Consider the following 22418-nt stretch of genomic DNA (forward strand, 5'->3'; position numbering starts at 1 on the left):
GCGGGAGGTGTCACCATCTGACGCCGTGCCTCAGGGTCGCTGGCATCTCTGTTGAGAGTGGAAGGGCGGGAGGCCGGGCAGGGATCCTGCGGGCTGGCATCTGCCTGCTCGTGCCGTGGTGCCGTGGCCCAGCCAGCGCGGAGCAGGGAGGGAACATCTGTGCGGCTGCCCGGCGGGCGGGCGGGGCTTCTTGCTGGGTTTGTGCAGTTGGGGGAGCAAAGCAGTCAGGCTGGCCCCAGCCATGGCCTGGACACTTGGGGGGTGGAGTTGCTCTTGGCCAGATGAGGACAGAGCCGGTTCAGAGAAGATACAGGAGTTCAGGGTGGACCAGGGGCAGTCTGAGAGCTCTGGGGGCGACCGAGGGGACGTTGAGGAGGCAGGAGGATGCAGGTATCTTAGATGGAGCTGACCTGTGCAGGGGTGGGCTGTGCAGGGGTGGGCTGGGCAGGGGTCTGCAGGCTGGGCGGGGGGGCTGGGCAGGGGCGGGTGTCCACAGCAGCGTGTCCCCGGGCCTCGTCCGGTGGGCAACACGGAAGGGCAGCCCTTGAGAGAAGCGCTGGCGTCTGGAGACCCGGCCTCTGGGAGCTCCCCCTGCCTTTCCTTGGCACATCCGCACGCCCCCATCATGCTCCACGTAGCAGGTGCCACCACGCGCCGGAGGGTGAGGGGCGTGCTGAGCTGCTGAGCACAGGGTCCCTGTAGCCCTCGGCTCCCTTGTGTCGTCGCACGTGACCACGCCCCAAGGGCGACGTCCTGGAGGTGGGAGCGCCGGAGGGATGGTCCCCGCTCGGTGGACGGCGGGGCGGGTGGGGCAGCACGGCACCTGCTGCGCGGCCTCGCTGGGTCGCCCTCACTTCCGCAGCGGCCGCCGTGGTCGTGAGAGCGGGAATCCCGGTCGCAGCCGCTGTGGGGCCAGGTCACGCCCGGCCGTGGGATCTTGTCAAATGCATTGTTCATTTTATTCCTTCTTTTGGGGATTTTGTGTCCCTTCCATTCCCCGGGCTGCCCGCGTGCGCGTCTTCACCTGGCGGCCCCGTGTCCGTGTGATGCACGTATTTTTCTACGCGGGGAGCCCGTCCATCAGGGCTTTAGGTTTCCACACAGTCAATTCCGTGAGTCTTTTCCTCTAGAATTCCTGCCTTTTGAGTCAAGCTCACCTACCGTTGTTTATACACACATTCCCGTGTTTTCTTCACAAACTTGTTTCTCTGCACGTTGGCAATTGAAGCGTCCGGTGGCTCACGGAACAAGCCGGAGGGCGAGAGCCCCGTCTGTACCCCCACCCCCACCCCAAGCAGCAGCCGGGAGCCTTTCTTCCGAACTGTGTGGTTTCTTCCTCGGGTGATGCGGCGCGTCCCCTTCTCACTGGGGACGCCCGGACCTTGCGTTGGGCCCAGATCGTGGGCAGGGGCCCGGGTGCCTGCGAGCAGGGAGCCTGGGTGTGGCCCGACGGAGGGGGAGACGTGGGGGGCTCCCCCTGCGCCACTGGGGCTGCGGGAGGCGCTCGTGCCCTGCAGCTCAGCTGGCCGGGTCTCCCCGAGTCACCGGGTGACGCAGTCAGGGGCAGCCCGGTGCCTGGAACCGAGTGCGGGTCCCCCACCCTGTGCAGACCGCGGCCCTCAGGAGGCAGCGTGCTTTGCGCACCGCAGCTCAGCGCTCAGTGTGGTGCCCATGGGCCCTGCGGTCCCCTCCACTCCCGGCCCCGGCGGCTGACGGCGGGGGTCGTGGGCACCGAGGGTGCACAGAGGCTCTGCGGCCGTGGGGGACGCCGTGGGACGTCCCGTTTGTGTATGTTGTCAAGTCAGATGGAGTTTCACAGCAGCTGGGATGTGGGCTGTCTGTCTGACCTGCTGGGGTTTGGGTCGGCGGCAACCCGGTGACAGTGCGTGCCTGCGTGGTCGCGGCGTGCGGACAGCGTGCGTCGTGGTCGCGGGTGTGTCCGTAGCCCGTGTGGTCGCGGCGTGTGGCTGTGCAGTCAGCCCGGCCTGTTCCTGTATCCACCCTAAACCGGCAGGAAACGGTGTCCACGGGTTGCACCCTGGGGTGTGCAGGGGTGCAGGGGCATTGGGCGAGGGGCACTATGTGGGGTGGGGTCCACGGGCAGGGGTCTGTTCCAGGGCGCATGCAGGGGGCGCCCCCTGGTCTGAGCTCCTCCTTCCCAGACTTGTGCTCAGTCGCAGCCCCTGCGCTCGGTCCAGCCGGGAGGCCCAGCGCACAGCCCGCAGGGTGGAGGTGGGGCGGCCGGGGCAGGCTGGTCGCGCCCACGTGTTCCCTGCTCGCCAGCTGCCCTGGGACCCCCAGGGTGGGCATCCGTGTCCTGGGCCCGTCCTCAGGGCCCTGGCCCAAGGGGGCAGCCCCTGCCCTCTCACCGAGCATCCTGCCCCCTCCCCACCCCGCATGCTCCCTCCCCACCCCGCATGCCCCGGCACTACTCTGGGTGCCCCCTCCCTACCCCCACGTGCCCCCTCCCCACCCCTGCGTGCCCCCTCCCCACCCCGCGTGCCCCCTCCCAACCCCCCATTCCCCCTCCCAACCCTCATGGGCCCCTCACCATACCCGCGTTCCTCCTCCCCACCCCCACGTGCCCCCTCCCCACCCCACGTGCCCCCTCCCCACTCCCACGTGCCCCCTCCCGACCCCTGGGTGCCCCTCCCCACCCCGCAGGCCCCTCCCCACCCTTGCATGCAGGGTGACCCTGAGGCTGTGGGGCAGCTCTGTGCACGTGGCCATCCTGGGCCTGGCAGGGCACCCGAAGTCGATGCCGACCGTGCGTCTGACACGTGGAGGCCACCCCGGTCCGTGAGCCTGACTCCGTCCTCCGTCCTCACTGCCGGCCTCCCGCCTCCTGACCACCCCCCGATTGCCGTGTCGGGCGGGTGAGGGAGCCCCCGGCCCCGCCTCCCCCCGGAAGCCCCCCGAGCCGGCCCAGCCCGCGGCCACCGCTGACACGGGGGTTCCGGTAACGACCAGGATCCTCAGACGAGTTTTGCTCATTTTCGGCCTTCGCTGCTGCAGGAGATCCTCACACAGGTGCTCGCTTAGCCTCTGGAGCCCTGGTCGCCGCCCACACGGCCCTGGGGAGAGCGGGACCGCAGCCTTTGTACAGGTAGAAAAATAGATTCCAACAAGAGCAGTAACTTGTAGCTTTTAGAGAAAACTGATTTTCTTTTAAGAAGGTCCTTATTTAAATCCCGTAAAAACCGTTCAGAGACGTCAGAGTCCGGACTGTGCTTAGACTGACGAGGCCGCTGGGTGCTCTGGCCGACCCCACGTGCTGTGGCCCCGTCCGCGCTCACGCCCTCTGCTTCGCCCGCAGCCCAGGACCGGCCTCGCCCGGCTGCACCACGAGGGGCCGGGCGGCGCCTGTGACGTCCGCCTGAGGCTGACAAAGGACGTCCTCACGATCCAGAAGCAGGACGTGGTCTGCGTCCGGGGCGGCAGCCACTGCGCACACGTGAGTGCCCTGCGCCCCCGGGCTCCGATAGCTCTGCGGGCTCCGCAGGGGGTGGGGGGACGCGGGTGCGGGGGGGCGGGCGGGAGGCTGCGGGCAGGAAGGACACGGGTGGGAGGTGGACGCAGGTGAGGGGGGACGTGGGCGGGAAGGGATGTGGGGGATGCACATGGGGGGCACGTGGGGGTGGGGGCCGCGGGCAGCAAGGATGCATGTGGGGGGATGCAGGTGGGGGGAGACATGGGGGGATGCACAAGGGGGGGATGCGGGTGGTGGGGGGATGTGGGTGGGGGGCCTGTAGAGGGAGACCATGGGCGGGGGGACATGGTGGATACACATGGGGGGGACGCGGGCAGCGGGGGACACGGGGGGACACGGGCGGGTTGACCACTTACGGCTCTGGGGCTCTTCCTTAAGGAACAGCCGCCCCCATGGTTTTCGTGTCCCCCGCGTGGCGCCCTCCCTGCCTTCCTAGTTTCTCCCGTGAGCGCCGTCACCCCCCACCCCCACCCCCGCCCCACGGGCCACGGTGTGAAGTGGACACGTTCTCGTGGAAACGGAGAAGACGCGGAATGAGGGTCACCTATGGCCGAGCACCTGCTGCCGGAAGTGGGAGCAGCAATGGAGCCGCGACGTCCTGTTGGGAGCTGCTCCTCCGTCCCCGGCGTCCCGGGACCGACCAGGGGCCTCGCTGCCCACGCTGCGTCCTTCCGGCCTCGGTCACTTGGCCTGAACTTCTCCGACGGGGAAGCGACGTGCTGCTTCGATGCCACACAGTGTTGCCTGGAGATGACGGGAAAGAGCTTGGGGGCCTCCGGGGAGCTCGGCTGAGATGGGACACACCTGCCGCCTCCTGCGCGGCTCCGACAGCACGTCCACATCCACACGGACGCCACGTGTCGCTGCGCAGGCCCAGGCAGGAGCCACACGGACGCCGCGCGGGAGTCACATACTGCACAGCAGTTCTCCCTGTTTGGGGACATCCTCGCCGCGACCCCGTCCCGTTCGCCGTGGCCCCGGGTCATACTCTGTGGTTCTCTGGGTCCTCACGACCTTCTCCTTGGAAATGTGGTGCTCGGAGCCCTGCCCCCATCTCTAGCCTCGACCCAGAGTGTCCTCCATGGGCGCAGATGGCAGAGTGTGGGGTCCATCCTGGGACGGCCGATGCGCTCCCCCCAGAAGCGATGCCGGGCTCGTGTGCACCTCACACACGTGGAGGACGCAGGTGCACGTGCCTCCCGCTTGAAGCCCTCCTGCGCCTCCCGGGACCTCGCCTGCCCCTCCTGCGCCCTCCCCGGTCGCTGGCGCCGTTCTGGACGCTCCCTGCAGGTCGGGACAGAGGGCGGGGGACGGGTGCTGCCCCCACTGCCGCTGCCCTCCCTGTGGTCGGGGTCAGGGTTGGAGGGCGCGGGTCACCAGCCCCTCCTTCTACCTCCCAGCCCACTTGTCCTGGTGGGATTGGGGCAGCGGCGTTAGGGAAGTGTTGGTGACCGTTTAGGAAATCCTCCTCCCTCCTCCCACCTTCCCCTCCCCCTCCCCCTCCTCCTCCCCCCCCCTCCTCCCATCCCCCTTCTCCTCCCCCTTCCCCCTTATCACCTAAAGAAAATGTCTGTTTGTAGGGTAAGAAGTAGCTTTTTCCCATGTTTCAGAGTCTGTTTAGATTGATTTATTCTGCTCATCCCTGTACGGTGACACGTCTTCCTGAGTCCTGAGTTTATGCTCCTGGTTTGAGTCCGCACAAGGGGGTGGGTGCTCCCGGGGAGGGTGCGAGGGCGCGGGTGCTGGTCCGCGCTTACAGTCCCGGTGGGGGTGCCGTAGGGGACTGTGTCCTCGCGTTCCCGTGTAGGATGCAGGGGTTCGGGGTCTGAGCTCAGCTTAATGTCCGCCGCCCGTCTGCCGGCCTGGGCCCTGGGGACACCCTCGGAGAGCCTCGCAGGGAGCGGGAGCGCAGGAGGACGGGCGGCGTGTCCGCGGCAGGGAACGAGCCCAGTTCTGGCGTCGGCCCCTCTGGCGTGCGCGGGGAAGCGGGGGAGCCGGCGTCCGTCCACCTGCACGACCCGGGCCGAGCGGGTACAGGTCGTGCCCCCTCTGTCCCCTGCCACAGCAGGAGCACCAGGAAGTCCTGGCCTCGGGGAGCGGACATGGAGACCGTTGCGGACGTTGGCATCGGACACTTGGGGCTCCCATGCAGGCCGGGGCTGCATCACGGGGGCGTCTCCTGCGCGGACACGGGGGGTCGTGGGAGCATGACGGCCATGGAGAGTGACGCAGCGAGCTCCCAATGGGGGTGTCTGTGCACCAAGATGAAGACAGAGCAGGGAGCCCACACCTGTGTCCAGTCCGTCAACGCAGGAGACGCGGATCGCCGTCTGGGAGAGGACCCGAAGCCTCGCGCGCGCCGGCGGGAGCTGGGCCCCGGGTGGGCTCCCCAGGGTGGGCTCCCCGGAGGCAGCGGCCGCGTCCGGCAGGACGGCCAATCTCACTTGGTGCCGCTGACGGGCATCAGGCCTCGGGTCTAGGAGCCGGCGGGTTCTGGGCGGAGGGGCCTGCACGGCGGCAGGTTCTGCGCCCCGAGGGCCGGGTGGTGGCTTCCGCGCCGTCGCACTGGCTGCTTCCCCTCTTTGCTGCTTCGAAAAAGGGTTTAAAGGTCTTAAAAGTCTAGAGGTGTTTTTAGAAAAAGGGGCGCGGGCGGGTCAGTGGAGTCGGCTGAGGAACGGCAGGCGCTGCGGCCGGTGCCCCGGGCTCCACGCGTCACGACGTCGTCGAGCCCTGGGTTCACCTCTTCCGTAGCAGGCGCCCGGAGGACTCGGCTGGCATTTCAGTTTGGAGCAAAAGAGTCAGACTTGTGTTAACTTCCCGAGCCGGGGAGCCTGGTGTCGGGCCGTCTCCCCAGGTCGCCGCGGGCTGCCCGGCTCGGTGCTCGGGGACGCGGCCCTGTCGTCACCTGATGCTGCTTCCTCCCTGGGCTCATGCCCCGCGGTGCCCTTCGCTGCCCGTTCTCCGCTCCCTACGTCAGGCGGACGTAACCGTCAAAGCCCGGTTCGGGACCAAGGGATGAGACGGTATCTCCGTGAGGACCTCGTCTCTTAGGTTTGTGAGGAACACGGCCGGATTGGGCTGGGAACGGGGTTTTTGAATACTTTAGATTCCAGACTTCATTCTCCGCAAGTCTCATTAGACGCTTGACTGACTTGGTGATTGTTCCCCGACGAGCAGGAGCAGCCTGGCCGGAGGAGACCGTGTGTGGGGGGACAGGTGTGTCCCGTCGGGGGGACGTGGACCCCACGATGAAGGACGACCAGCCGGGCGGTGGAGTTAGGAGATGCCGTGGGATGACGCCCGTGTGCACCTGCGGGTCGGCCCGCAGGAGGCTTTAGGAGCTTCTCCAGGACTTTAAGTCCAGCCGTCGGTGTCTGGAGTGGCTGTGAGGTCACGGGGGGTCGGGACCCGCCGGTGGGGCCTGGGCCGGGGACGCCTGGTTTCATTGCCATCCATGGATGCTCACAAGTCCTGTTCTGAAACTCGGAATTCTTACGTACGGACGAGGCCACCGTCAAGCTGGAGCCCGGGTACGGACACCGCCCCCATCACGAGCGCCCGACGGCCGAGCCTTCCTCCCCGTGTGGACCCAGTGATGCCTCCGCGCTGCACGGGGGAGTTTGGAAGACCGGGAAGCTCTTCCCGAGAGCCTCCGCATCCTGACGCTTCTGTGAAGCCTGGCACTTTCCCGGAGTTCCCGGGGCTGCTCCGTGTCCGCGGCCCAGGCTGCCCACCCCCGACGGCATCCCCCCGCCATGCCCGCCGCGGCCCGTGCTGGGGTCCCCCTTCCTGTTCTTCTGCGGACGGCGGCCCAGCCTGTGACCCTCCAGCCCAGATCCTCTGCAGATACCGTCCCACGGGGATGGGACGGCGACATGGGTTGGGGGGCAGGCAGTTGGGCGCGGGGCCACTTCCTACGTGGGAACGTGACCCTCAACTTGCAGATGGAGATCTCGGCCTCGCAGGCGTCCCGTCACGCAGCCTCGTTTGCTCTGAAGGCAAGTCGACGGGTGGCAGGGAGTGGATACGGTAACGTGAAGACCGGGCCGCGGGGTCTGCGGGCTCCTTACCCACGTGGTGGAGCGTCGGCGACCTGTGTCCCTTCCTCACCTGTTGGGACGGGCGCCCCGGAGCTCTGCGCGCATGGACCCATTTTGCCACAAGGCGACCGTTTTCTGTTTTCCCCCACGATCCTCCCGAGGCTCCGGGGCTTTGTGGGGGAAGCTCCGCACGCACAGGGGCTGCGCCGTCCTCCCGCCCCGGGACTCGGGTCGCATCTCCTTCCGTGGCCCTCTGCGTGGCTGGGTCGTGCTCCCAGCATTCAGGGCGACAGACACCCAGGTCCGTCCCGTCGGCCTGGAGCCACGTCCCCGACCCTCACCCACACGGTCCCCGGCGGGAGCGTTACACCCACAGGGAGGCGCGCAGGGCGAGCTTCCCAGGTGAAGTGTGACCTCCTGGGGTGGGACAGACGCCCCGTAAACCCTGGCTCTGTCCTCATCCCGGGTCCCGCGGCCCCGCAGCCCCTGCCTTGTCCCCAGTCACCATGCTCGCACCCACACTCGACCAAACAGACCAACAGTGTCTACACTGTCGCTTGGAAGCAGGAGGAAGCGTGACATTCCTGGTATTCCCATAAAATCCTTCTGGGGCTGGAGCCGCGTGACCCTCTGCCCCCTCCGCCCCCTCGGCTGGCACGGCTGGCTGACGGTCGATGGTGGGTGTAGACCACGCAGAGCCTTGCTGGTGACGTAACCATGTACCGGCCTTGGAGTCGCTGCTGGTTGCAGCCGTGCCCAGACCCCTGGCTTCGTCACCACCAGCCGCGTGAGCCCAAGACGGGGATTCCAAGCACGTGAGGCTCAACGCCAACCCCTGAGACACGGGCCTGGAAGTGGTGGGACTCGCAAGAGGAGCGGTGGGAGGGAGCCAGGCTGGGGCCGTGGGAAGAACGGGTGCGCTGGGAGCGGTTGCAGCTTCGCCGGCCTGTCCCCGGGCACGTGGCCCTTTCTGGGGCCTGCGACCCTCGACCAGCGCAGGCGGGGCCCCTGCAGGACTCGGCCGAGCATCGTGCATGCGGTTGTGGGACGGCCTGTCCGTGTGTCCGTCGTCCGTCCGCTGGTTTATCAGCGTCCTTGTGGCCCAGGAACTCCGCCTGCAGGGGCGAGGCTGCTGAACGTGAGCACGTGAGCAGGGGTCCCTTTGCAAACGTGTTTCAAACGGTGACTTCAGTTTAAACAAAGAATCTTTTATCTGCATTTTGCACTCACTGTGATGCTGCGTTTTAACCTAAACTTATTCTGTTTTCTAAAATCTCTTAAAGCACAGAACTGTTACGCTTCGCAGACAGCCCGGTGGCAGCTTGGGTCTGAGCATCAAGGTAGGCACGTGTCCTTCCCCGTGAGGCTCCCCCGTGCGCGGGTCGGCGCGGCCCTAACCCTCCGTCCGTGTGCGTTCCAGGGAGGCGCTGAGCACAGGGTCCCTGTCGTCATATCGAGGATGTTCAGAGGCCACACAGGTAACGCGGCCGGACGCTGCTGTGCACCGGGGGCGGCTCGTCAGGCGGCGCGCTGGAGGCTGGCGGGCGGCTGCGCTGTTTGTCGGCTTCGTGGTTTGGCTGCTGTTTTATGTCCATCTCCTCTGCGCCCCCCGACACGGCCGTGCGGATTCACCTCCGCCGACACCCCAAGCCCTTAAGGAGGTACCGACTCCCCGCGGGGCCATCGGAGCCGCGCTCCGGGCTCGGGGACCACAGGGGCTGGGACGCCGGGCAGTCTCGGCAGGTGACCAGGCGCCCCTGGCTGCAGTCGGCCGCGCTCACGAAGCGTCTTCGGGAACAGCCGCGTCCCGCCCTCCAGGAGCAGCGGCCGCGTGGGCCTTGGGGGCGAGCACACCGCACCCGCCGCTGCCTCAGGTCACCGTGCGCAGAAGTGGAAGGTGCACGTGGGGTTCCTGCCCACACTCCCGGGTTGGGCGGCTGTTTTTGCAGCAGGGAGAGCTTTCCAGTAAATTCACTTTGTTAGATGGTGTGTAGGAGCTCAGCTCCTTCCTTGTTTTAAGAGTTTATTTACGTATTTGACAGAGCGAGTGAGTGCAGGCAGGGGGAGGGGGAGCTGGCTGCTGGCTGAGCCGGGAGCCCGACGCAGGACTCGATCCCAGACCCTGAGGTCATGCCCCGAGTTGATACGAGGGGTCAGACCCGACCCGACCACCCAGGCGCCCTGACCTGGTCCCCTGCGACCGTGCACCCTGCCAGGGTGGGAGCGTGGGACCCCGGGCTGCGTGTGCAGGGAGGGACTCCTGTCCCCGAGCCGGACGTGAACGGGAAGGGGGAAGGGGCCTCTTGGGTCCGTGGACCTGAAATCAGGGGCCGGGGTGCGGTGACCCACGTGAACTGGGCTCCTGAACACTGACGCCCCGCACTAGGGATCCGGCCGGAGGGAGCACTGGAGGACCTGCTCTGCTTTCTCTCAGACGCTCGTACTGTTCGCCCGCCTGCCCGCCTGCAGCCCCATGTCAGAGCACCCGGCAGCCCAGGGACGCCTGAGAGCCAGTCCAGGCCTTGGGCGTCCACCGCGTCCTGCAGAGGCGAGCGCATGGGGACACCGACTGTGACTCATTCGTGCAGAAATAAAAGATTTCAGGAGCACCTGGGGGCTCAGGGGTTGAGCACCTGCCTTCGGCCCAGGGCATAATTCTGGGGTCTTGGGATCGAGTCCTGCGTCGGTCTCCCTGCTTGGAGCCTGCTTCTCCCTCTGCCTGTGTCTTTGCCTCTCTCTGTGTCTCTCGTGAATAAATTCTTTAAAAAAAAAAAGGTTTAAATCACCACTTTGCATCATCCAAACCACTACGCAGTCCGGCGACTTGGCGAGTTGGGATTTGCTCCTGGAGACCAGAGACTCCGGGTGGGTGGGTGGTGGGAGGTGGGACCCTGTCGGGCCGGGGAGATGGCCAGCACCCTCTGCGGCTTGGAGTCCTGCCCTGGTGGCGGCAGGTGTCGCCGTCCCCAGAGGGAAGGCCCAGCCGTTGACGCAGCTTCCACCTCCCACTTGGGGAACCTGACGTCCTGCTGGTTTGGGGTCAGGAATGGGGCGGCTCTAAGCTGTAGGGTCGAGGGGCCATCGGGCTGCCACTCGTGCAGCCACGTTGACAAGCTCTTGGGGAGAACGCATGTTCGGGGCGTCGCGTGTTCGGGGCGTCAGCTGCAAACCTGCTGTCAGAGACCTGGGAAACCAGGCAGCGCGGGGAGGCCCCCACGTCCAGGAGGCGGCCGCCATGCATGAACTCGCCTGTGCGGGGATGGGCGTGAGGGGTGTTGGTGCGACGAGCTCCGGGGACGCAGCCGTCGACAGGGTGCTGGCCGTGCACATGAAGGGGCACGCGGACAGCCTGGGCGGACCTGCGGGCGAGGACTTTGCGGACGGCCGGTAACATCTGTCGTACGTCCAAGGGCCACGGGGCTGCCATGGGGAGCAGGCGCGCTGGTGGCTCGGGCACGTGCGCAGGAGGGGCCTCGCACGCGGGGGACATTGGGGAGCATGGAAGCGAGCGGCCGACCCGCGTGTGCTCTGAAGGGAGCCCGGGTGCCGTTCTGAGCTGCCGGCCAGCCCCGCAGGGTCCCTGTGTCCGTAGCGGCAGCCGCGTCCAGTGGCCTTGGGTCGGATACGCGGTGGCTCCGGGGGTCAGGGGAACGTGGGGGGGTCACAGCCCATGGCAGGTACGTGCCTTCCGGTGCGCGGTTATCTGTGTGAGGCTGAGGGGCTTGGAGCAAGAGCATTTGAATTAACGGGTGATTTCCCAAGGATGTGACATCCACAGAGGGGAGCTGCTGGGGGCAAGGGCGGGGCGTGGGCGGGGCGCAGATGGGGGGCTGGGTGGGGTGCAACCGGGGGCAAGGGCAGGGTGTGGGTGGGGTGCAGCTGAGGGGCCAGGTGGGGTGCAGATGGGGTGTGGCTGGGGAATCAGGGAGGGTGTGGGTGGGGTTCAGCTGTGGGACCGGGCAGGGCGCAGGCAGGGTGTGGCTGGGGGGGTGCAGGTGGGGTGCGGCTGGGGTGTGGCCAGGGGGTTGGGTGGGGTGCAACTGGGGGGCTGGGTGGGGTGCAGCTGGGGGGCTGGGTGGGGTGCGGATGGGGTGTGGCTGGGGGCTGGGTGGGGTTAACTGAGGGCATGGGTGAGGTGCGGGCAGGGTGCAGCTGGGGGACCAGGTGGGGTGCAACTGGGGGCCCAGGGAGGTGCAGACTGGGAGCCTGGCCGGGGTTGCACCTTCCATGTAGTTCCCGAAGCGCTTGGTGCTCTTCGGCTCTGCAGGCAGCGCCGGCACACCGTGCCCCGTGTAAGGCCGTGCCCGTTCGCTCTCGGGCATGGGCAGAGCTCCAGGCACTAGCTTGTCCTCCCGCGGATGGTGCCCTCCCAAGTGTGCATTGCACGGGGAGGCCAGGGCACACGCACGGACACAGGGCGTAACATCGGTTGTCGATGGTACTGTGACGAGAGCCGTGGATGAGCCGGCACCCCCTGTGCCCAGGCGTGAACCGTGGACCTTGAGGGAGCCTATCAGTGGGGACGTGCGGCACCCTCGTCGTGCGGTGGGGACGCTGGGTCACGTGCACCACAGAGATGGTCCGAGGCCCCAGGGCCGACTCCCAAGACCCCGTGAGGTGGGGCCGAGAATGAGCATCACGGAGGTCGTGGATTCAGGTCCAGGTGGGGAGGCGTGGGGCCGTGAGGTGCCCCAAAGGAGCGGGGCCTGTCCTCAGCACGGCACACGTCCAGTCGTCCGCGTCCAGCTCGCCCATCCTTCCGCGGAGCCGTCCTGAGCAGCCAGGGCTTCCGCTCCGGTTACACCTGCAAGACGGCCCCCGTAGGGCACGGAGACACGGGGCGGCGAACCCTGGGAAGGGCCATCTGCTCATCCGAGGAGGAGGAGGCCTTCGAGCAGCCTGTCACCCCCTTAACTGGAAGTGGACCCCAGGCCTACGCAGGCAGGGGGAGGGAGAAGCAGGCTGCCACTAGTGGGGAGCCCGACGCGGAGCTCGAGCAGCGTCCTGAGCCGAAGGCAGAAGCTCAGCCGACTGAGCCACCCAGGCCCTCGACTGCTCCGTCTTTAGGGCCCACAGCGCTGCGCCCTTCTTCTTGCTCGCCACGTGGTGACGGTCACGTCCCTGCTGGGCCCTCGCCCTTTCTGGCTGCACCCCGCCTCCTCCGCTGCTTCTCCCTGGTTCTCCTGTTGCAGGAGCTCGTAGCTGCCTTCCCAGGCTGTGCGCTTGCATCTGCGCCGGGCGTGCGCTCGGTCCTGCCAGGGAGCCAGGGGCGCACGGGGACGCGCGGACGAGTGGGAGGGCAGGTGCGGCGGCTGCGGGACCGCGTCGCGGAGCGAGCGTGAAAACTCTTCGAGGTTCCGGGTTCACACGGAAATTGTTCCTAATTTACTGTGTTTTATGCATAAATTTCCGGCAACGTGTGGCCGTTGCCGCCTGACTCTTTACTTGTTACTGGTTGAGGAGCCACCGGTGGTTACCCAACTGCGAAAAAAATCTTAGACGTGACGTAGTGAAATTGTGCTGCTCAAATCTGGAAACTCCAGCGTCTCGTCCCGGTTAGGCCTCTGTTTCGCGGTGACGAACGAGCTGGTGAGCACTTGTTCCTCGAGTCTCCGGTTGACCTCAGCGCCTCGCAGTCGTGCATCTGGGGCGGCGCCGCCTTTACCTTGTACAGAAATGTCTAAAATGTGTACGGGAAGCGCCTGCATACTCGTGGGCTTTTGTTTTTCTAATGATGACACGAAGGAATAGGATATAAGGGGCAGAGGAAATGGTGAGGATCGCAGCCCAGGCCGCGTGGGGCCCCGCGCCTCCGCGTGCAGCTCTGCGACCCCCGCCCACCGCCCTCCCTGACAACCGTCCCTGCTGCGTACGCCTGGTCCCCGGGGACTGCGCAGGACCTCGGCCTGGAGGAAGAGCAGGATCGGTACCTGGACGCGTGCACACGTGGATGCCCGTGCTCGGGCCGGGCCTGTGTGTCGTCACAGACCCGTGTGCCTCTACACACCTACGTGTGAGCGTGTGCAGAACGCACCGTAGCCACCTTACCGGAGATGTAAGCTCCGCGGTGGAAGGCCCACTACCCCGGAGGGTGTGGGGAGAGCTCGCTCGCCGGCTCCGGTCCGAGGATGGAAACGCCACCGGGGCCTCGCGGCTGGTGCGCGTAGGATGCCCGTTCTGGAGACGGCCCTGGAGTCTCGACGCGGAATCGAGGAGGTCGTTGGTCCTGGTTGGCTTCACTGTCCTCGCCGTGACGCGACGGGCGGGGAGATCTCGCCGACGCACAAAGATCGGACATGAGCGAGAGGCCGGCCCAGCTGGGTCTTGCGGTCGGCAGAGGCCATCAGGGCGTCAGGACCACCCCTCTGTCGGGGGCGCTGGGCGGGGCAGTCCCCCCTTCCCTCCAGGGGTGCGCCACGCTGAGCCGCCATCTGGGGCTTTCCCTCGGTCGGCGTCCTGGGGCAGCAGCAGGATGGACCGTGTGAGCCACTGAGGGCTTCATGGGGGAGCGCCGCAAGGTGCCGGGCAGCGGGGACGTCAGTTGATGACCCCGTGAGAATGTGGCCCAGTTACTAGGCTGTCCCCTCAGCCAGGACTGGGGCGGGTCCCACGGCCGGAACCGGAAGCTCGGGGCTCAGCTGGGGTGGGCGGGGCTGGGAGTGTGCGAGGGTCTGAGGCCCCGAAGGACGCACCTGCCAGTGGGACGCAGGTCTGCGTGCATGCATGACGCGCGTGTGCATGAGAGCACACAGGTGGGGAACGTGCATGCGTGGGTGTGAGCACGTGTGTGTATGGCTGTGCGTGTGGGTGCATGTGCGTCTAGGGCTCGGCGCCCCCTCCCTGGCCCGTCCTGCGTCAGCCCATCCACCTGACCGAGCCCCATGTGAACCCACCTGGTTCCTGCCCGGCCTCCGGGCAGGACCCTGGCACGTGTGTTCTGGGGTTTCCCGAGGTCCCGGCGCGCCCACAGACTAGGTGTCCTGCGCCGAGCCTCAGCTGCCCGCCGCCCGCACCTCTCGTGGGTCAGGCCGGAGTCGGATGTGGACTTGACCACGTGAGACTCCACAAAACCCGTGTAGGCCCAGCGTCCGTTAGCCCCGTGTTGCCCGGCGCGGGCTCCACCTGACAGAGAGTGAGCCCCTGACGCCAGCCTGTCCTGCTCCTGCCCCGGCTCGGGCCGCACGGGTCGGTCGGGGCGCGGGGGGGGCTTCCTGGGCAGAGTCCGTGTAGACGAGAACTTGGTCGATTCCCTGAACTCAGGACCGTGGCGGTTGGCAAACTAAAGGCCGTGCTGCCTTCTCGTCGTGTGCGATGCTCGTCGGAGACCAGGGATGGCATCGCTAGCGGCAGCGTCGGGCGTGCGTGGGCCTGGGGCCGGCTGCCGGTTGGAACGGCGCCGGCTCCCGTATTTAACCAAACACTAAAGACTGAAGCCAGCTCACGGGGCGGAAGTGGACACGCCGTAGTGTCGGGCGGCTGTGCTCGGGCTCCCCGGGCGCCTTCCCGTCCGTGTCCTCCGCACCGAGTCTTTAATCACACGCGAGTGTGTGGAGTCCTTCCCGAGGAAGAGCGGGCACGCGCATGTCTGTGGGCACGTGATATTCATGTTCCGTGTTGTGAACACACGCGTGTCGTGGAGGTAACTCTCTTAACGTGCTTAGCCTTGGTCTGTCTGCTCGCCGGGTGGGGCTGCTCCTGCGCTGCTGCCATCTTGCCTCCTCAGGGGCCCCCGCACGCGCATGTGCACACACGCAGCCCCTGCACGCGCATGCAGGCCCTTGTGCACCCACATTGCCGTGCCCCACGCACACTGACACACACGAGCTTGCATGCACGTGGTCACCCACAGGCGTGCACACACCCAGACACACGTGTTCACATGCACACTCATGCACACACGTTCACACAGGTGTGCACACATGCGTACTGGTACACAAACGTGTTCACATGCACACATTGCCCATACCCCACGTATGTGCGCCCTCCTGCACACACATTCCTTTGCATGTCCAGCCACACACATGCACGCACATGCACCCACACATGCACGCGTACGCACAGCCATACATACACGTGCACACACCCACGCATGCACATGCCCCACCTGTGTGCTCTCATGCACACACGTGCCCACACAGTCACCCACCCTCGCGTGCACGCCCACGCAGTCCCCATGCACACGTGTGTGCACGCTCATGAACATGCATGTGCCCCCACACGAGCCACCCCAGATGCTGCGACCCTAAGCTCGGGCGAGTGCACGGTGTCCCTGAACGTCTGCTAACACCTGTGCCGCTGTTGCGACCCTGCAGCCGACCGGACGGGGATGCTGTTCGTGGGAGACGCCATCCTGCAGGTCAGTGCTCCGAAGCGCAGCCGTCGGCTCTGTGTACACTACGGTGATCAATTGTCACCCTCAACCTTCTCCATTTGTCGTCTGTTCAGGTCAACGGCATTAACGTAGAAAACGCGACCCACGGAGAGGTGGTAAGTGTGGCTCGTCTTCTAACTTTGGTTCTGCTTGTCGTGTCCTTTGGTTAGTGTTTTTCTCTCTAAATTACGTTTCACCGAGTGGGTCATAGACGCGGAGATTGAGAAGGGGAGAGAAGCCCGAGGGCCTAGCGGGCGCGTCGCTGAGGCCCCTGGCTGCACCCTGCGCCGTGTGCGGGCCATGCGGGCGGTGCGTGCTGGCCGGCGACGGGCCTGCAGAGGCGTGCGGGGCGCTGGTGCTGCTCCGCGCCGACCCGGGAGCTGCACGCTGGGGACTGCGGGCGCGGCAGGCGTGCTCTGGGCGCTCCGCATCCCATGGGCAGGCAGGGTGGCTTGTGGGGCACACACCTGCGGACGGCCCGGGACGGGGACCCCGTCCTTCTGGGTCGGGTCAGGCTGCAGGATACAGGGAGGACGTGAGGGGCCCTGGTGCACATGGGGCGGGGGCGGGCCGGGTGGCTCCGCAGGGCGTCTCAAGTGACGGGGGGGGGGTGAAGGGGTCTCCGGGGGGCCCAGGGCAGGGCAGGGGTGGCCCGGGGGGGGTGAGCCCAGAACACCTGGTCCAGGGGCACTGGCATCACCGCCCCTCACGGGGAACAGGCGTGATTTCAGCCTGTGACAGCCCCGAGGGGGCGGCAGGCGTCCCTTCCTCAGGGTTCAACTTTCCATAAAACCAGCCTCAGCTCCCGGCGCGGGTGACAGCTGCTCCCCGACGGTCACCCGAGTGGGGCCCACTGAGCTCTGGGACTGCGGCTTGCAGCCCGTGCTGTTGCCCGCCCACCAGGAGCTCGCGTGCACCCCTCCTCTTCCCTCGGGGCCACGCTCGGCCCCCGATCCACGCCAGGCGTTGGGGAGGCACTTATGGCCGGGAGCAACATTTGTGGGTCTCGAGGGACCGTGGTGTGGGTGTCGGTGCCCGCGGCTGGGGCACCCCCACCTGTCACGGTCCAGCCGCGCGCCGGGTGGGTTCCTCTGCGCAGGTTTGCTTTCTCGGGGGACGGACAGGGCGCGACCCCGAGGGACCCCGGCCCGGGGAAGGCCGGGGAAGGCAGCGTCCCCCTGCAAACTCCTGCCTGCGCGAGTGCTCGGCACCTTGGAAACAGGCCTGCTCCGATCCTCGGGCCCCACGAGCTTCTCAGTCAGGTTGTGGGGTGTGTGCGCGCCTTGTCACAGTCATAGCGCCTGCAAGACACATGAAACCTGCGAAGGTCTCATGGATCACACGGTCCACACCAGCACGCGTCAGAGCAAATCATCGGAAAAGGAAGGACATCAGCCCTGCTCGAATGCCGAGCACCCCAAGACGACTCGTCCCCCCACCCCGCCGCGCTGCCCCAAGCTTCAGAGGAGCTCTGTGCCGCGGCAGGACAGAAGTCTGCTTATTTCCAGGTGACACGTGTGGGACACGTACCCCTCTCCTCTCCGGCACATTCCGCACCTCGCTCCGCATCGGGGCCCGGTCAGCAGCCGAGCGCGACAGCCGTGTGCGTGGGCAGGAGGAGGAGGAGGCCACCCTGCGGGTCGGGGGCCAGGCCTGGGGCGTGTGTGCAGGCGCAGCTCCCGGGCCGTCGAGGCTGGAGTGGTTTGGTGTGGCAGCACGTGTCCCGGGGATGTTGTCGTCACCCTGCGCCCTCACTGCCCGGCCTGCCCCTTCCAGGCCACCCCCATCCCCGTGCCCCAGGGTTGCGGTGTGGGTGGGGGGAGGCCCCGTGAGGACAGGATGCAGGAGGACATGGGGCGCGGCCTCGGACACGGGGCCCAGCGTCCACGACTCGCCCCTGACCTGGGCTCTGGCCTCAGGACCCTGGGGAGGACCCTGCAATGGAGCCCCGCCCCCCGGCTGGCTAAGCCCCTGGGTGCTCGAGTGGCTTTTGTTGAGATCTCGGGAAAGTCGCATGGAAGCTGCATCAAAGGATGAGCCTGGCGTCCCCAGGACCTGACACAGCTGGGCATGAGTCGGGCAGCCACCCGCAGCCCCGGGGGGACAGGACACAGGCGCCCCAGGAGCACAGTGCAGGCCGACGGGCGCGGTTACGAGTCTCCTTAGGGGCAGGGGCAGCCCCACGTGTGCAGATGCAGCTCCCGGGCCGTCGAGGCTGGAGCCTGTTGTTGCAGGGGCTGAGCTGACGGGAGAGGGTTGGAGGCGTCGGTGAGCGTGGACGCCCTTAGTCGGGGCTCACGGATGTTGTCGAACACACATACGGACGTCACAGTAGGATGGAGACGATGCAGGATGAAGTGGAGCCTGCATGACCCCAGGAGGGGCCAGAACACCCCGGGCACGCAGGACGTGGAGGGCGACGGTCCCCCGGAAGAGCCGCCCAGCTGCTCCAGCCCTGCGCCGCGGGCATCACCGTCACTCGGCAAACCCGACGTGGTGTCGCCGGCACTCAGCACACCTGCCCCAGGACACGCTGTGGTGCCCGGGTCCTCGGGGGCCTGGTCAGCCTTTACTAAGGGGGGAAGCGTTAGCGCTTCCCAGTACATTTTGTCCCCAGAAAGGCTCAAGCGATGGAAGGTGCGATGGGCTCAGACGTGGAGCGTGTGGGACGTGCGTGTCTCGAGTCAGGAAGAGCGTGAGCAGGCCGGCCGGCGCGTGTCTGCCCGCAGAGACGGGTCACGGTGACCTGACTTGCCATCGGGGGACGCTCACTTTCCAGGCTTCAATCTCCGTGAGCTCAGCGCATCTCGGATGCTCCGGGGCCGTCCCCTCCTCGAGGTGGCGAGCGTCTGCCGTCCCACCCATGTCCAGAGAGGGGGGCTGCTGCAGGCCGTGGGCTGTGGGGTCGCTTGGGCCAGACGGCGACCTGCGCGGCGCTCCCGACAGGTGCGTGATGGATCCCAGGGGTCCCGGTGGCCGTCGGGTCCTGCTGCATCCTATCCGCGTGGAGAGGCCGGTGCGGACAGTAGGGATGCCCCACTGTGCCCCCTGGTCCGGGGGCCGTGACGCCCCATCCCCCCCAAACCCTGAGGGTGACCCAACGTCCAGCAGGGAAGCGTGGGGTGCGCAGAGGGGGCGCCTGCCCGTGTCTCTGGGGTAAAACCCTATGGAGACCCCGAAGCTCGTGCGTGTGGCTGTGTCTCGGTTCCTGGCTCCCCACGTCTGAAAACTGGCGATTTGAGCCGATAAACAGCCCTCACCTGACCTGACCTTCAGGTGCTCGTCCTCAAGGGCGCGGGAGGCTGGTCTGCCCTGAACATGGGTGTGGGCCGCTGTACGCGACCTGGGGTACCTGGGGCCGTGGGGTCATCGCCCGCGTGGAGCAGAGGAAGCAGGCCAGGTGCGTAGGGATCTTGTCTTTTTAGCTGTGTCCCGTCCTTTCGTGATGGTCAAGTCGCTGTTCTTGTGTCGACAGGTGCACCTGCTGCGAAGCGCCGGCGACGAAGTGACCATCACCGTCGAGTATCTCAGGGACGCGCCGTCGTTTCTGAACCTCCCGTCAGGTAAGGGGCCGCGCGACCTTCGGGGCCCTGGGGGGTTCCTGCTCCCCCTGCACGTCCACACGGACGGCGCTGCCCAACGGGGGCAACTCGGGGCCGCGCTCGTGCTCTGCGGGGGGGACGCGTAGGGACGCCTCCGCTGTGCGTGGGCCTGCAACCCCGCGTGCTCAGCATCCCCAGGCGTCCTGTGAGGCCCCGCCAGGTCAGCTCGCTGGGTATAGTCACCCCCCCCCCCCCCGCACCTGCAGAGAAACACGTTTGCAGGTAAAATATCTGGGTCAGCTTGAGGAGTTTATACCACAGAACAGGGGATGATGGTGAGTCTACACTGGGCAGAGCCTGCCCTGCGCTCACGCGGGGGTTTCGTTCTCATACCTGAGCCCTGACCCGGTGGCAGGTGGCGAGTCGCACGTCTAGGAGGACGTGTTAATGTTGGGGTCGCCGTGACCTTTACCGACTACATGGCCGCCGTGTCCTCACAGCAGGTGTAAGGTCACCCCCTGGGGCGGAGCGGGGTCGGGTCCTGTCTTTGCAGCCGGGCCGGGCGCTGGGCACCTTCGTGCTCACGGGGCTGTAGCCGTGCTCGTCCCCTCGCAGTCACGTCACATCCCCTCGCGGTCAGGTCTCCCACCCAGTGAGTGTGTGGATCAGCCCAGGGCCACCCCGTGTGTTTGGTCTTCTCTCCCTCCTGCGGCTCCCCTGCTGTGGAGCCTCCCATCCCCCTACCCGCATCCCTGCCATGGAGCCCCCCACCCCATATCCTTTCTCCCACCATGGAGCCCCCCACCCTCCACCCCGTCCCCCATGGAGCCCCCCACCCTGCACCCCATCCCGCACTGTGGAGCTCCTACACCCCATCCCCGACCATAGAGCCCCCCACCCAGCACCCCATCCCCACCGTGGAGACCCCCCACCCCGAACCCTGTCCCCTGCCCCAAACCCCGTCCCCTGCCATGGAGCCCCCCAACCCCACACCCCATCCCTCTCCGTGGAGCGCCCCCACCCTGCACCCCATCCCCCACCATGGAGCCCCCCCCCACCCGGCACCCCCTCCTCCATGGAGCCCCACACCCCACACCCCATCCTCTGCCGTGGAGCCCCCCCTGCGCCCCGTCCCCTGCCATCTGGGGCTCAGCCTCCGCACTTGGGGCATCTGTGGCAGGAGGAGGGTCCACGTTTGACGGTGGTCGAAGGCCTGAGGCCCTGTGCTTCCCTCCCTGAGGACTAGAGTGGACCGGCTTCGGGCAGCGTGTCCCTGCCAGACCCCAACGGGGCGACGGCACCCCCGGCCTCTGTTCTTGGGAAGCTGGGCTTCCTCCCGCTGCTGCAGAGGGGCGGGGGAGAGGCCGTGTGCCCCCTTCCTGGGGGACGGCATGTCGCGGTTGGGGCGCTGGACGCGAGCCCTGGGGGCGCTGGGGTCGGAGCGCTGTCTGCGGGGCTGAGACAGGGCGCCCAGGGCAGTGGGAGGGGGCGGGAGAGGACAGAAGGTCAGAGCGCCGCAGCCCTCCCCGGGTGGCTGTCCCTCCCCAGCAGCCTGCCCGCCAGCCCCCAGGAGAGGACGACCCTCGGGGACGCGGGCGCCACAGGAGCCCTGCCCTGGCAGCTGCGCCGGGTGCCGGGGACTGGGAGAGGCGTGTGGGCGCGTCCAGCAGCTCGCGGGGAGGCGGCAGGCGGCTGGTCCTCTGGGCTGCGGTGACCGCGCCACAGCATGTCACGTCCTGGAGGCCGCAGGTCCCGCAGGACGGTGTCAGGCGAGGACCCTGCTCGTCATGTCCTCGGCACCTTTTACAAGGTGACCTCCCCGCCTTCTGCAGCACCAGCGCCTGCGTGTTCGGGGACTTAGCTTCAACCTACGCACCTCGGGGACACCCCGTCAGGTCACTACGGAGGCGACGTTCGGGTGAAGCACGGGGACTCGCGTGGGCAGGTGAAAGCGCGCGGAAGCTGGGGCGCATGACGTGGGGACGTCTTCCTCGCCCGACAGCACGACGGCTGGGGAAGCGTCAGTCCTCGTCCTTCTGAGTCCTGGGATGTCGTACAGCGACGTGGCTCTGAGACGCTCGTCCCACAACGGCCTCTGGCCCTCCCGCCGCCCGGGCTCCGGCCTCAGGCTCCGTGAGCGAGGACGCCAGGGTGTCCCGGGTCTTTCCAGAAAAACAGAAAGGCCCCGAGTATCGGCCATGCACACGGACGTCACACGTGCGGCATCGTGGACGTGGACGGCGGTGCCCTCGTGGCCTGTGTGTCCGTCCCTCCACCAGCCCCCGACCCCAGCATCTGTCCCGCAGGCGTCTGTCCCGCAGGCACCTGAGGCAGGTGGGGAAGGATGCTCGGTGCTGCAGGCCAGCAGCAGGGGCTTGACCCGGAGCCACCGCGGGCCTGAAGGGCGTGTCCCCGGCCGGGGACGTCGGGGGACTCTGAGCTGCCGGCCAGAGGGCAGGGGGCTGCGCTGTGGAGAGATGCGTCAACACCGGCCGTCAGCGGCCTCGTCGCTTCCCCGGCACCGCTGGCCGCGTCCTGCCGGCCCTGCGAGGTGACGTCGGCTGGACACCCAGGTCCCCATGTCTGTAAAGGCCTCTGGCTGCCATGAGGAGGGGCGCCAGCTGTGGCCGGGCCCCTGGGCACATGGACTTGCCCCCAGGCTCCCTCGGCCGCAGGGACACTGATTCTGCTCGTTCAGTAAACGTCCCTCCTGCTGTGGTTTGGTTCCTTAGGAAACTCTGGTGCCCTGAGCGCGGGGGACACGCGGGGCGCCTCCCACACTCAGGCCGTGGCGCCAGGGCAGGCTCGCCCTTGCCTCGCCCCCCCCCCCCCCCCCGCCCTGCAATCGGGTCATCACTGGCGGGAGCTGCTCTGCGCCGCAGCGGGGACCGCGCCTGGACCCCCCGATCCCGCATCCCTTGGCTGCGGCGCCGTCCTTGGCCATCGTGGAGGATACGGGACTTAGGGAGGCGTTG

At 67.2% G+C, this 22418-nt stretch overlaps 1 protein-coding gene across 1 annotated transcript in view; it reads left to right on the forward strand.

The window, feature by feature from the left end:
- The first annotated feature begins 2758 nt into the window (after positions 1–2758).
- SNTG2 (syntrophin gamma 2) overlaps positions 2759–22418 on the forward strand; it is an 85557-nt gene continuing 65897 nt past the window's right edge. The window contains exons 1-8 of the mRNA XM_049096046.1: positions 2759–2767; positions 2882–2959; positions 3236–3454; positions 8814–8870; positions 8951–9008; positions 15843–15886; positions 15976–16017; positions 19377–19464. Coding sequence (XP_048952003.1) covers positions 2759–2767; positions 2882–2959; positions 3236–3454; positions 8814–8870; positions 8951–9008; positions 15843–15886; positions 15976–16017; positions 19377–19464 — 595 coding nt within the window. The remainder of the gene's footprint in view (positions 2768–2881; positions 2960–3235; positions 3455–8813; positions 8871–8950; positions 9009–15842; positions 15887–15975; positions 16018–19376; positions 19465–22418) is intronic.

The sequence above is a fragment of the Canis lupus genome, chromosome 17 (assembly GCF_003254725.2).
Source record: "Canis lupus dingo isolate Sandy chromosome 17, ASM325472v2, whole genome shotgun sequence".
Classification (NCBI taxonomy): domain Eukaryota; kingdom Metazoa; phylum Chordata; class Mammalia; order Carnivora; family Canidae; genus Canis; species Canis lupus.